Below are 15000 nucleotides of genomic sequence, written 5' to 3' on the forward strand. Positions count from 1 at the left end.
TCTGTGCATTCCTGTGTGATGCCCATCCCTGATTTATGTCAATTGTGGTCTTTGGAATTGTTGCGTTATGTTGCCTAAGTGACAACCATATCCGGCCATCGTTGACGTGCCCAATTCACTCCAGCTATTAACGCTTTTACGTGGGTATTTATAGACACCGAGGCGCCTATGACTGACGCTCTCACGTCACATATGATAACATGCGATTGTTGTAGCTGGTTAACGGGCATCCTGTTTGTGTGAATTAGCGTACAATGCATTCTGACCCCAGAATTTTCCTTGTTGTCTAATTCCGACTTTGCCTATAACATGTCCGAATTAACCTTACCTAAGTTTTATAGGCCTTAAAATCAACATGCCGCCACGAAGGAAATCCCGACGAACAGCAGGACCGGCAGCTGATACCGTCAATGTACAGTTTGTTCCTGACCCGGTCGAAATTCCACCTCAAGCGGCCGTTGAGGCGTCTGCATCTGGTGTGGGATCGGGGGGCCTTTCCGAAGCAATGGTTTCATCTATTGTTGCTGCAGTGAAAACAGCGATACAGTCGAGCACCGCGGCCCAGAATTCTTCCAGTTCCCTCAATCTGGTCGCTGACGCAGTGCAACACGACGTGACATCTATTACCCATACTCCAGTGGGGGTCGTTGAGTCGTCAGGTAGTGAGATATTACCCAGTGCGCCTTTATTTTCTAGTATAGGTGTGCCCTTAGGTAGCCGCTTGAGTGCACGCCTAAAGAATAAGATCTGGGCTGAAGAATTCGTCAACTTTGGCTCTCTTCTAGATACGTCCCCTAATCCGGATAAGTTTGCATTATCTATCACTGCTCCCACCCCCGGAATTGGGTCTAACACCCCTAATTTTACATTCGAACCGGTAAACAATGCAAAAAAATTGACGTCTATTCACGAGTGGGTATCGGCTTTCCACTCTTTTGTCGCAGTATACTGCGAAAAATTCCCCGGAGAGACGCCACATTTGATGAAATTTTGCGAAACAGTGCGCAGAACGCGGTTCAGGGGCAAACAACCAATGGTCAGAGGGGTGTGTTTCACGTTCAACGCCGGACGTCCCTGTGCGGGCTGCAGATATGACCATAAATGTTCCAAATGTGGTGGTAGACACGCGGCTACGTCGTGTCAGTCTGCCTCAAACATTCCCAAACCAGCCAGGGATAGAGCTATCGCAACTCCATCACATAATAACAGCCTGCCAGTAACGCCGGTAAACGTATCCACACTTAGCTCCCTTTTACAACAATATGACCCTCGTCTTAAGCAATTTTTGATTGATGGTTTTTCGTTTGGATTTCGTGTTGGGTTTGTTGGTACTAGCCGCTTGCGTCTTGCTTCAAATTTGCGCAGTGCAAAGGACCAACCTGAAATTTTAGCTGCTAAACTCGAGAAAGAATGGCGCGCAGGAAGAATTGTAGGTCCATTTTCTCGTCCACCTTTTGATAATTTTATTTCTTCACCTTTAGGCGTAGTTCCAAAGAAAACTCCAGGTGAATTTCGTATTATACACCATTTGTCATACCCAGATGGCTCGTCAGTGAATGATTTTATTCCGGACCAATTTTCGTCGGTTCATTATGCTTCAATAGGTGATGCTATCACACTCATTAAGTCGTTGGGTAGGGGTTGCTACATGGCCAAGACCGATATAAAATCAGCTTTCCTTATCATTCCGATTCACCCTGACGATTACCATTTACTGGGTATGACATGGAATAATTCGTACTTTTTTGACCGGTGTTTGCCCATGGGCTGTTCTTCGTCTTGCGCTATATTTGAAGCTTTTAGCACTGCGCTCGAGTGGCTTGCTAAACATTATCTCTGTGCTTCCGGTGTTTTGCATATTCTTGATGATTTCTTGTTTATTGCTACCTCTCAAGGGACATGTGCCTCCGATTTACACAACTTTTTGAGCCTATGTGATCGTTTAGGGGTACCTATAGCCCATGAAAAAACCGAAGGTCCTTCAACCACTTTACAGTTTGCTGGGATAACACTCGACACGATTAATATGGAAGCGCGTCTGCCGGACGATAAGCTTCAAAAATGCAATGCTCAGTTATTGGACATGCACAAACGCCGTAAAACTACCCTGAAAGAACTTCAATCTTTGATTGGCTTATTGAATTTTACTTGTTCAGTTGTTCTTCCTGGTCGGGCCTTTCTTCGGAGGCTTGTTTATCTCACCAAGGGTGTCCGTCTACCTCACCATCGTATACGGATTACTGAAGCCTGTCGTCGCGATTTACGGGTCTGGCTTCAATTTTTAAGAGATTTTAACGGCCGTACATTTTTTCTGGACGAACCGTGGCAGGTTTCACCGCCTCTCAAACTTTACACCAACGCTGCGGCCTCAAAGGGCTACGGCGCACTTTTTGGGACCCGTTGGTTTTACGGCGAATGGCCTGCCCATTGGAAATCATTGAACTTCAACATTGCATTTTTGGAGCTCTTTCCGATTACTATCTCGCTCCACGTGTGGGGATGTCAAATGAGCAACAAATGTGTCTCTCTGTTTACTGATAATGCGGCTTTGGTTGACATTATCAATAAACAGACTTCAAAACACCCTATGATCATGATCTTAGTACGTGATCTTATCCTAACATCACTACGTCATAATATCTTGTTTCGGGCTTATGTTGACAATACCCGGGCGGACTTAATTTCTCGTCTACAGATTGTAGATTTCAGGAAAGCTTTCCCAGATGCCGACCCAGAGCCAACTCACGTGCCCGAGACCCTTGTCCCGCAGAAGTGGTCGATACGTTAAAAGAATTACTACACTCCTCATTGTCGGAGCAGTCTCGCAAACAATACTCACGTGCTTGGGTTGTCTTTACTGAATTCTATACCCGCTATCAGGGTGCCGATTTACATTTGCCTGTTTCGACCGCTTGTATCGCATTATTCATTTCCTTTTTATGTGCCAGGGGCCTAGCTCCTGCTACCATAAACTCGTACCTATCAGCCATAGCATATGTACATAAGATCAAAGGCCTTTACGATGGATCATGTGTACTTAAGGCACCCGTCGGCCGACTGTCTACCGTCACTATCGTCGGACATATCGATCGACATATCGGCCGTTACTCGGTCGACATTCGGTCGACTGTCGGTCGACATGTCGACCGATTAACAGCCGATATGTCGACCGATACTCGGACGGCATGTTGACCGGTGTATCGACCGACATATCGACCGCGCGTCGATCGACATATCACCCAATAATCGATCGATATGTCGATCGACATGTCGACCGATGCGCGGCCGTCACTTGCTCAGTATGTCGGTCGACACTCGGTCGATACCTCAAGTGTTAGGTTACGATGAACAGTCGGCGGCATATCGGTCGACTGTCGGTGGCATATCGGTCGACTGTCAGTTTTGTGTTTTGGTGAACGTCTTCTTTTGCTGAAATGTCATCCGTATCCTCCGGCCTAGCACACGGGGCACGCGAAAAAAGAGCCGTAGTTGGCCCACATGGGTATAGGGCCAAGATAAGCATTCAGATTGTTTTTCAAACGGCCGTCATTTCGAATTTGTATCTAATGCAACATGCAAGTCTGAACAAGCACTGGGTCAGAGAAGGTAATAATTAATAATTGAAATAACTTTTGGAGATAAGGGTTGTTTACCTTTTACGCCAAAAAATCCTGAACAAGATGCCTGCTACACTGGCATTACGCGTGATGCTGGGGCTGATTCATTTATTCCAACTGTATGCTTCGCCGATTGATCAATCTATCCTTGCTAATGGAATAGTTTGAGTCACGACGATCGCGTTACGTTGTTTCCCTTGTATTACGCGACCCAGACTTTCACTGGAAATTTTTAAAATTCCATTACGATAACATAAGCTTCTCAATGACCTCTTTTCAGTCTCGCGTCGTGGTCTAAGACTGTGAAACAAAGCACGATTCCTTCGCCAGGAACTCACCAATTTCCACCGTTTTAAATGTCGGGTGCTTCTTAGAAGTTATTCTTTCGATTTGCCGCTTCAAAAGGGTGAAATTTCCGTTTGAAAACGGCACACTTGAGTCCAGAACATGTTAACAATATGGCGCCAAATTTAATCCGGATGTGATAAATAAATCAAATGATGCTTTGACGTCACACAGGTAGAGATGAGTGGGTCCCCTCCCTCGCGATATAAGCGACAAAAAAGGATTTTGATTGGCCTTCTTTTGTTGAAGACAATCAGGACAATACATCCCGACTAGGAGAGGGGATAGTTTAATCAATGAATTAATGTACACATTTGTAGCTACGAGGAAGACAAAAAAAAAAAAAAACAAGATGCCTGCTATGCTGGCATTACGCGTGATGCTAAGGCTGATTCATTTATTCCAACTGTTTGCTTCGCCGATTGATAAAACAATCCTTCCTAATGGAATAGTTTGAGTCACGACGATCGCGTTACGTTGTTTCCTTTGTGTTACGCGACTAAGACTATCACGGGAAATTTTAGCCTCCCACGCAAACGTTCTTAGGGCAGGAACGCGTGACGAACCCCTAAGATAAAGAACGTCTGCGTGGGAGGCTACGGAAATTTGTCAAATTCCATTGCGATAACGTAAGCTTCTCAATGACCTCTTTTCAGTCTCGCGTCCTAGTCTAAGACTGTCAAACAAAGCACGATTCCTTCGCCAGGAATTTACCAATTTCCACCGTTTTAAATATCGAATGCTTCTTAGAAGTTATTCTTTCGATTTACCGCTTCAAAATGGTGAAATTTCCGTTTGAAAACGGCACACTTGAGTCCAGCACACAGAGAACATGTTAACAATATGGCGCCAAATTTAATCTGTTTTTTATAAATAGATCAAATGATGCGTTGACGTCACACAGGTAGGGTGAGTGGGTCCCCTCCCTCGCGATGTAAGCGACAAGAATGGATTTTGATTGGGCTGCTTCTGTTGAAGACAATCAGAACAATACACCCCGAGTAGGAGAGGGGTGAGTTTAATGAATAAATTAATGTACCGATTTGTAGCTACGAGGAAGAAAAAAAAAAAAAAAGAAATCGACCCGTTTTTAGACACGGTATGCCCCTTCAGGGCATCCCGCGTAAAAAAAGAAATCGACCCGTTTTTAGACACGGTATGCCCCCTCATGGCATCCCGCGTAAAAAAAAGAAATCGACCCGTTTTTAGACACGGTATGCCCCTTCAGGGCATCACGCGTAAATAGGTGCGTGGGCAACGCAAACAAGAGACATTTGAGTAGAGAGAGGAAATAAAAATAAGTAACAAAGAGTAGACCAAGTAACGGTAGAGTATCGGCCGAGTGTCAGTAAAGTATCGGGCAAATGCCGGTGGCTTATCGATCGATACTCGGTCGACATAACGACCTCCACATGTAGGCCGAGTGTCGGCCGACATATCGGCTGGGTCTCGGTCGATATGTCGACCGACGCTCGGCCAAGCAATGTTGTCCGTCACTATCGGCCGATATATCGACCGAGTATCGGCCAATATGTCGACCGATATGTCTGTCGATACTCGGCCGATAGTGACGGTCGACAGTCGGCCGACAGGTGCTTTAAGTACACATGATCTTTAGTTGAAAAGCTTCTTGTGGCCTTAGGCCGCTGCGGTCAAGCAGATGTTCGTATGCCCATTTCGCGTCCATTATTGTACGCCGTAGTTAGAGCTTTGCAGCATACCAGTCCATCTGCCTATCGTAGAGCTCTGTTCGGGGCAATGTTCATGACAGCATTTTATGGTTTCTTCAGAATAGGTGAATTATCTTGCAAAAGTACAAAACAAGTTGAATGGACCCGTTTTTAGACACGGTATGCCCCCTCAGGGCATCCCGCGTAAAAAAAAAAGAAATCGACCCGTTTTTAAACACGGTATGCCCCCTCAGGGCATCCCGCGTAAAAAGATGCCTGCTATACTGGCATTACGCGTGATGCTGGGGCTGATTCATTTATTCCAACTGTATGCTTCGCCGATTGATAAAACTATCCTTGCTAATAAAATAGTTTGAGTCACGACGATCGCGTTACGTTGTTTCCCTTGGGTTACGCGACCCAGACTATCAGCGGAAATTTGTGAAATTCCATAACGATAACGTAAGCTTCTCAATGACCTCTTTTCAGTCTCGCGTCGTGGTCTAAGACTGTCAAACAAAGCACGATTCCTTCGCCATGAACTAACCAATTTCCACCGTTTTAAATGTCGAGTGCTCCTTAGAAGTTATTCTTTTGATTTGCCGCTTCAAAATGGTGAAATTTCCGTTTGAAAACGGCACACTTGAGTCCAGAACATGTTATAAACAATATGGCGCCACAATTTAATGCAGTTGTTATTAAGAAATCAAATGATGCGTTGACGTCACACAGGTAAGGGTGAGTGGGTCCCCTCCCTCGCGATATAAGCGACAAGAATGGATTTTGATTGGCCTGCTTTTGTTGAAGACAATCAGAGCAATACATCCCGACTAGAAGAGGGGAGAGTTTAATGAATAAATTAATGTACCGATTTGTGACTACGAGGGAGAAAAAAAAAACAAAAACAAGATGCCTGCTATACTGGCATTACGCGAGATGCTGGGGCTGATTCATTTATTCCAACTGTATGCTTCGCCGATTGATAAAACTATCCTTGCTAATGGAATAGTTTGAGTCACGACGATCGCGTTACGTTGTTTCCCTTGTGTTACGCTAGTCAGGGTTTCAAGGGAAATTGCGGGAATTCCACTGCGATAACGTAAGCTTCTCAATGACCTCTTTTCAGTCTCGCGTCGTGGTCGAAGACTGTCAAACAAAGCACGATTCCTTCGCCAGGAATTTACCAATTTCCACCGTTTTAAATGTCGGGTGCTTCTTAGAAGTTATTCTTTCGATTTGCCGCTTCAAAAGGGTGAAATTTCCGTTTGAAAACGGCACACTTGAGTCCAGAACATGTTAACAATATGGCGCAAAATTTAATCTGTTCTTAATAAATAGATCAAATGATGCGTTGACGTCACACAGGTAGGGGTGAGTGGGTCCCCTTCCTCGCGATGTAAGCGACAAGAATGGATTTTGATTGGCCTGCTTCTGTTGAAGACAATCAGAACAATACACCCCGAGTAAGAGAGGGGTGAGTTTAATGAATAAATTAATGTACAGATTTGAAGCTACGAGGAAGAAAAAAAAACAAGATGCCTGCCATACTGGCATTACGCGAGATGCCGTGGCTGATTTATTTATTCCAACTGTGTGCTTCGCAGATTTATAAAACCATCCTTGCTAATGGAATAGTTTGAGTCACGAAGATCGCGTTACGTTGTTTCCCGTGTGTTACGCTACTCAGGGTTTCAAGGGAAATTGCGAGAATTCCATTGCGATAACGTAAGCTTCTCAATGACCTCTTTTCTGTCTGCAATTGTGGTCTAAGACTGTCAAAGAAAGCACGATTCCTTCGCCAGAAACTCACCAATTTCCACCGTTTTAGATGTCGAGTGCTTCTTAGAAGTTATTCTTTCGATTTACCGCTTCAAAATGGTGAAATTTCCGTTTGAAAACGGCACACTTGCGTCCAGAACAAGTTAACAATATGGCGCCACAATTTAATCCAGCTTTAATGGATAAATTAAATGATGCGTTGACGTCACACAGGTAGGGGTGAGTGGGTCCCCTCCCTCGCGATAGAAGCGACAAGAATAGATTTTGATTGGCCTGCTGTCGTTGAAGACAATCAGAACAATACATCCCGAGTAGGAGAGGGGAGAGTTTAATGAATAAATTAATGTACAGATTTGTAGCTACGAGGAAGAAAAAAAAAAGAAATCGACCCGTTTTTAGACACGGTATGCCCCCTTAGGGCATCCCGCGTAATTAGTTAGTCTGAAGCCGATGATCTGTTTGTGCGACATCAGGCGATAATTGAAAATGAAAGTAATTTGTTCCTTTAGATTTATTCTCTGACGTATGTCTATTTTCACAAAAATAATCATAAGGTCAAAAATGCGCAATGACCCGCACATTTCTCCTTCCGCTATTTGTTGTGAAAATGTTACTCAAGCCTCAAGGCTGTTTAAATCAGATGTATGAAAAAGAGAACTTAATACAGTCGGTCACGAGCAATATTTGATGCGTTTATGGATAAACTGACAAGGCCCATCGAATAACGCGTTGCTTGACGACCCGGGGAGTGATGACGTTAGCCTGTTTCATTTTTTTTTTAGAAATGGAAATGTTGATAATCACGCGAGCGACGATGAGTGACATGACTGATCGTTGACTTGCAAAACAATGTTTGTAATACCTCAGGAAACATTCCAACACACCGTACCGGGACACCAAAATGGCCATTCTGCTGCTGTAGCGTCCTATTTTTGTTGTACATAGACATATTCAATAAGAAACTTACTGTATTTGCCAATGAATAGGTCATTAAAGGGAGAAAAAGTGCTGTAAGGTAAAAAACAAAGAGATGATTAAATGCCCCGAGGTAATTGGGTATTCAGTAAAAAGTCTAATGCTCTACCGGAATGGACAGTGTGGGAAAATACCCAGTTATTTCCCGGGGGAAGGAGTGTCACTCTCCCATCGTGTATATCTAAAACTGTCAAACAAAGCACGATTTTGTTCGCCAGAAACTATCCAATTTCCACCGTTTTAAATGTCGAGTGCTTCTTTGAAGTTATTCTTTCGATTTACCGCTTCAAAATGGTTGCTTCGCAGATTGATAAAACTATCCTTGCTAATGGAATAGTTTGAGTAACGATGATCGCGTTCCATTACGATAACGTAAGCGTATTAATGACCTCTTCTCAAGTCCCATCAGGTGCTCTAGAACCGTCAAAGAAAGCACGATTCCTTCGCCAGGAACTCACCAATTTCCACCGTTTTAGATGTCGAGTGCTTCTTAGAAGTTATTCTTTCGATTTGCCGCTTCAAAATGGTGAAATTTCCGTTTGAAAACGGCACACTTGAGTCCAGAACATGTCAACAATATGGCGCCACAACTTAATCCAGCTTTAATGGATAAATCAAATGATGCGTTGACGTCACATGTAGGGGTGAGTGGGTCCCCTCCCTCGCGATAGAAGCGACAAGAATAGATTTTGATTGGCCTGCTGTCGTTGAAGACAATCAGAACAATACATCCCGAGTAGGAGAGGGGAGAGTTTAATGAATAAATTAATGTACAGATTTGTAGCTACGAGGAAGAAAAAAAAAAAACAAGATGCCTGCTATACTGGCATTACACGTGATGCTTGGGCTGATTCATTTATTCCAACTGTATGCTTCGCCGATTGATAAAACTAGTGATTTCAATATGAAAGTGGGTGCTGGCGAAGGGGGATAAAGTTGTGGGGATTGAATTAAACAGTGAATGGGTTTGGAAAAGGGGGTCGACTTTGAGGGTAGGGAGAGTAGGTTTCAGTTGGACGAGTTGTAAAAATCATGACTACAGCATTAGCATTGGTTTTGAAAATGGGTCATGGCAGGTTTAGTGATTTGTATAACCCACATTGGGGAAGAAATGTTGAAAACGCGTCTTTTTTGTGGGATGGGGGTGTTGGTGAAGTGGACAGATCAGCCGCCCCAAATGGCACAGATTTGGAATTATTTGCCTCCACAAGCAAAGAACTCGAGTGAAAGTGCAACGAGTCGTTTGATTTCAGAGTGAAGCAATCATCTGATTTCACAGTTGCACGGTTCGCTTCGACGAGCGATCGACATGTTTTCAATTCTTTTGCCTCAACGGACACACTTACGGACCGAAAGAGCATGACTCAACGGTCGAATCATCCTGCACAAACTCCACAGATTTTGAATGATTGGGCTCCACGGGCAAAGAACTCGTGTGAAAGTACAACCAGTCCTTTGATTTCACAGTTGAGTGGTTCGCAGATTTTGAATTATTAGCCTCCACGGTATTTTTTCTATTTGCTGTCTTTATTTGCTTCTGTAATCATTCATCAAGGTCACGAACGGAAAGAGATCAATTTGTGTTTGGCTGCTTTTATAGATCCACCGCTTGAGAATTGAGATCACTTTCCGCGGGAAAATTTTACCACGATCTTACGCACAGACGGTTTCGAGGCGCAGTTGACTTTGCCATAAAACAAATAGGTAAGTATTTCTAAATATTTTTATTTGCTAGATGTCTTCATTTGCTTGTGAATATTCATCAAGGTCAAGAAACGAATCAATGATGAATCCCGTCGAAAGTGATATCTTTCCGTTCGTGACCTTGATGAATGATTACAAAAGCAAACGTCAACTGCACCTCGTAACCGAAAGCGTCTGACAGCGTGCGATTCTCAAGTGCAAAGTGACGTGTGCATTCCGGATTATATTTCAGCCATGTGATTTGCGCATGATTGTCGTCTCAACCATCCCGGATAATGCTCTACTGTGCAGGCTTCGAGTCTTGCATCCGACAAAATTTTGGATTTTTTTCCCCTATTGACAAGAATAGTGTGCTGTCTCGCTAACGCTCGCCAGCAATTATACTTGCTAATGGAATAGTTTGAGTCACGACGATCGCGTTACGTTGTTTCCCTTGTGTTACGCTACTCTGGGTTTCAACAGAAATTGCGGGAATTCCATTGCGATAACGTAAGCTTCTCAATGACCTCTTTTCAGTCTCGCGTCGTGGTCTAAGACTGTCAAACAAAGCACGATTCCTTCGCCAGAAATTTACCAATTTCCACCGTTTTAAATGTCGGGTGCTTCTTCGAGGTTATTCTTTCGATTTGCCGCTTCAAAATGGTGAAATTTCCGTTTAAAAACGGCACACTTGAGTCCAGAACATGTTAACAATATGGCGCCAAATTTAATCTGTTTTTAATAAATAGATCAAATGATGCGTTGACGTCACACAGGTAAGGGTGAGTGGGTCCCCTCCCTCGCGATATAAGCGACAAGAATGGATTTTGATTGGCCTGCTGTTGTTGAAGACAATCAGAACAATACATCCCGAGTAGGAGAGGGGAGAGTTTAATGAATAAATTAATGTACCGATTTGTGGATACGAGGAAGAAAAAAAAAAAAAAAAACAAGATGCCTGCTATACTGGCATTACGCGTGATGCTGGGGCTGATTTATTTATTCCAACTGTATGCTTCGCCGATTGATAAAACTATCCTTGCTAATGGAATAGTTTGAGTCACGACGATCGCGTTACGTTGTTTTCCGTGTGTTACGCGACTCAGACTATCAGCGGAAATTTGTCAAATTCCATTACGATAACGTAAGCTTCTCAATGACCTCTTTTCTGTCTCGCGTCGTGGCCTAAGACTGTCAAACAAAGCACGATTCCTTCGCAAAGAACTCACCAATTTCCACCGTTTCACGTGTCGGGTGCTTCTTAGAAGTTATTCTTTCGATTTACCGTTTCAAAATGGTGAAATTTCCCTTTGAAAACGGCACACTTGAGTCCAGAACATGTTAAAACAATATGGCGCGACTTAATCCGTCTTTAATAAATATATCAAATGATGCATTGACGTCACACAGGTAGGGGTGAGTGGGTCCCCTCCCTCGCGATATAAGCGACAAGAATGGATTTTGATTGGCCTGCTGTTGTTGAAGACAATCAGAACAATACATCCCGAGTAGGAGAGGGGAGAGTTTAATGAATAAATTAATGTACCGATTTGTGACTACGAGGAAGAAAAAAAAAAACAAGATGCCTGCTACACTGGCATTACGCGTGATGCTGGGGCTGATTCATTTATTCCAACTATATGCTTCGCCGATTGATAAATCTATCCTTGCTAATGGAATAGTTTGAGTCACGACGATCGCGTTATGTTGTTTCCCTTGTATAACGCGACCCAGACTTTCACTGGAAATTTTTGAAATGCCATTACGATAACATAAGCTTCTCAATGACCTCTTTTCAGTCTTGCGTCGTGGTCTAAGACTATCAAACAAAGCACGATTTCTTCGGCAGGAACTCACCAATTTCCACCGTTTTAAATGTCGGGTGCTTCTTAGAAGTTATTCTTTCGATTCACCGCTTTAAAATGGTGAAATTTCCGTTTGAAAACGGCACACTTGAGTCCAGAACATGTTAACAATATGGCGTCAAATTTAATCTGTTCTTTATAAATAGATCAAATGATGCGTTGACGTCACACAGGTAGGGGTGAGTGGGTCCCCTCCCTCGCGATGTAAGCGACAAGAATGGATTTTGATTGGGCTGCTTCTGTTGAAGACAATCAGAACAATACACCCCGAGTAGGAGAGGGGTGAGTTTAATGAATAAATTAATGTACCGATTTGTAGCTACGAGGAAGAAAAAAAGAAATAAGATGCCTGCTATACTGGCATTACGCGTGATGCTGGGGCTGATTCATTTATTCCAACTGTATGCTTCGCCGATTGATAAAACTATCCTTGCTAATGGAATAGTTTGAGTCACGACGATCGCGTTACGTTGTTTTCCGTGTGTTACGCGACTCAGACTATCAGCGGAAATTTGTCAAATTCCATTACGATAACGTAAGGTTCTCAATGACCTCTTTTCTGTCTCGCGTCGTGGCCTACGACTGTCAAACAAAGCACGATTCCTTCACTAAGAACTCACCAATTTCCACCGTTTTACGTGTCGGGTGCTTCTTAGAAGTTATTCTTTCTAATGGAATAGTTTGAGTCACGACGATCGCGTTACGTTGTTTTCCGTGTGTTACGCGACTCAGACTATCAGCGGAAATTTGTCAAATTCCATTACGATAACGTAAGGTTCTCAATGACCTCTTTTCTGTCTCGCGTCGTGGCCTAAGACTGTCAAACAAAGCACGATTCCTTCACTAAGAACTCACCAATTTCCACCGTTTTACGTGTCGGGTGCTTCTTAGAAGTTATTCTTTCGATTTACCGCTTCAAAATGGTGAAATTTCTCTTTGAAAACGGCACACTTGAGTCCACAACATGTTAAAACAATATGGCGCGACTTAATCCGTCTTTAATAAATATATCAAATGATGCATTGACGTCACACAGGTAGGGGTGAGTGGGTCCCCTCCCTCGCGATATAAGCGACAAGAATGGATTTTGATTGGCCTGCTGTTGTTGAAGACAATCAGAACAATACATCTCGAGTAGGAGAGGGGAGAGTTTAATGAATAAATTAATGTACCGATTTGTAGCTACGAGGAAGAAAAAAAAAAACAAGATGCCTGCTATACTGGCATTACGCGTGATGCTGGGGCTGATTCATTTATTCCAACTGTATGTTTCGCAGATTTATAAAACAATCCTTGCTAATGGAATAGTTTGAATCACGGAGATCGCGTTACGTTGTTTTCTCTTGTGTTACGCTGCTCAGGGTTTCAAGGGAAATTGCGGGAATTCCATTGCAATAACGTAAGCTTCTCAATGACCTCTTTTCTGTCTGCAATCGTGGTCTAAGACTGTCAAACTATGCACGATTCCTTCGCCAGGAACTCTCCAATTTCCACCGTTTTAGATGTCGAGTGCTTCTTAGAAGTTATTCTTTCCATTTACCGCTACAAAATGGTGAAATTTCCGTTTGAAAACGGCACACTTGAGTCCAGAACATGTTAACAATATGGCGACACAAGTTTGATCCAGTGTTAATTAAATGCTTTGACGTTACACAGGTAGGGGTGAGGGGGTCCCCTCCCTCGCAATATAAGCGACAAGAATGGATGTTGATTGGCCTGCTGTTGTTGAAGACAATCAGAGCAATACATCCCGAGTAGGAGAGGGGAGAGTTTAATGAATAAATTAATGTACCGATTTGTGACTACGAGGAAGAAAAAAAAACAAGATGCCTATACTGGCATATACGCGAGATGCTGCGGCTGATTCGTTTAGTCCAACTGTATGCTTCGCCGATTGATAAAACTATCATTGCTAATGGAATATTTTGAGTCACGAAGATCGCGTTATGTTGTTTGCCTTGTGTTACGCTACAGAGGATCTCACCGGAAATCTCGAAAATTCCATTAGGATAACGTAAGCTTCTCAATGACCTCTTTTCTGTCTCCCATCGTGGCTCGAGACTGTCAAAGAAAGCACGATTCCTTCGCCAGGAACTCTCCAATTTCCACCGTTTTAGATGTCGAGTGCTTCTTAGAAGTTATTCTTTCGATTTACCGATTCAAAATGGTGAAATTTCTGTTTGAAAACGGCACACTTGAGTCCACAACATGTCCACAACATATGGCGCCACAAATTTAATCCGTTTTTAATAAATATATCAAATGATGCGTTGACGTCACACAGGTAGGGGTGAGTGGGTCCCCTCCCTCGCGATATAAGCGACAAGAATGGATTTTGATTGGCCTGCTTTTGTTGAAGACAATCAGAGCAATACATCCCGAGTAGGAGAGGGGAGAGTTTAATGAATAAATTAATGTACCGATTTGTGACTACGACGAAGAAAAAGAAATCGTCCCGTTTTTAGACACGGTATGCCCCCTCAGGGCATCCCGCGTAAAAAGAAAAAAAAGAAATCGACCCGTTTTTAGACACGGTATGCCCCCTAAGGGCATCCCGCGTAAAAAAAAAAAAAAGAAGTCGACCCGTTTTTAGACACGGTATGCCCCTTCAGGGCATCCCGCGTAAAAAAAAAAAGAAATCGACCCGTTTTTAGACACGGTATGCCCCCTCAGGGCATCCCGCGTAAAAAAAAAGAAATGGACCCGTTTTTAGACACGGTATGCTCCCTCAGGGCATCCCGCGTAAAAAAAGAAGAAATCGACCCGTTTTTAGACACGGTATGCCCCTTCAGGGCATCCCGTGTAAAAAGAAATCGACCCGTTTTTAGACACGGTATGCCCCCTCAGGGCATCCCGCGTAAAAAAAAAAAGAAATCGACCCGTTTTTAGACACGGTATGCCCCTTCAGGGCATCCCGCGTAAAAAAAGAAATCGACCCGTTTTTAGACACGGTATGCCCCCTCGTGGCATCCCTCGTAAAAAAAAGAAATCGACCCGTTTTTAGACACGGTATGCCCCTTCAGGGCATCCCGCGTAAATAGGTGCGTGGGCAACGCAAACAAGAGA

At 43.5% G+C, this 15000-nt stretch overlaps 2 protein-coding genes across 2 annotated transcripts in view; both read left to right on the forward strand.

Annotated features, from left to right (window-relative positions):
- The window catches only part of LOC146489731 (uncharacterized), a 133431-nt gene that overhangs the window by 62388 nt on the left and 56043 nt on the right, over positions 1-15000 (forward strand). The gene's annotated exons all lie outside the window — the stretch shown is intronic.
- Positions 33-2788, forward strand: LOC146489734 (uncharacterized). Its single transcript, XM_085103291.1, has 2 exons — positions 33-659; positions 1482-2788. The coding sequence occupies exons 1-2, from the start codon at positions 356-358 to the stop codon at positions 2786-2788; spliced, it is 1611 nt and encodes a 536-aa protein (XP_084959417.1). The 5' UTR covers positions 33-355.

Source organism: Pavona decussata, unplaced genomic scaffold, assembly GCF_977016875.1.
Source record: "Pavona decussata unplaced genomic scaffold, jaPavDecu1.1 SCAFFOLD_3, whole genome shotgun sequence".
Classification (NCBI taxonomy): Eukaryota; Metazoa; Cnidaria; class Anthozoa; order Scleractinia; family Agariciidae; genus Pavona; species Pavona decussata.

Excerpts from the sequence above, each read along its gene's own strand:
- LOC146489734 (XM_085103291.1), top strand. The coding sequence starts at position 356 with ATGCCGCCACGAAGGAAATCCCGACGAACAGCAGGACCGGCAGCTGAT. Across the intron at positions 660-1,481 it reads GGGGGTCGTTGAGTCGTCAG|GCGTAGTTCCAAAGAAAACT; the intron begins GTAGTGAGATAT and ends CTTCACCTTTAG.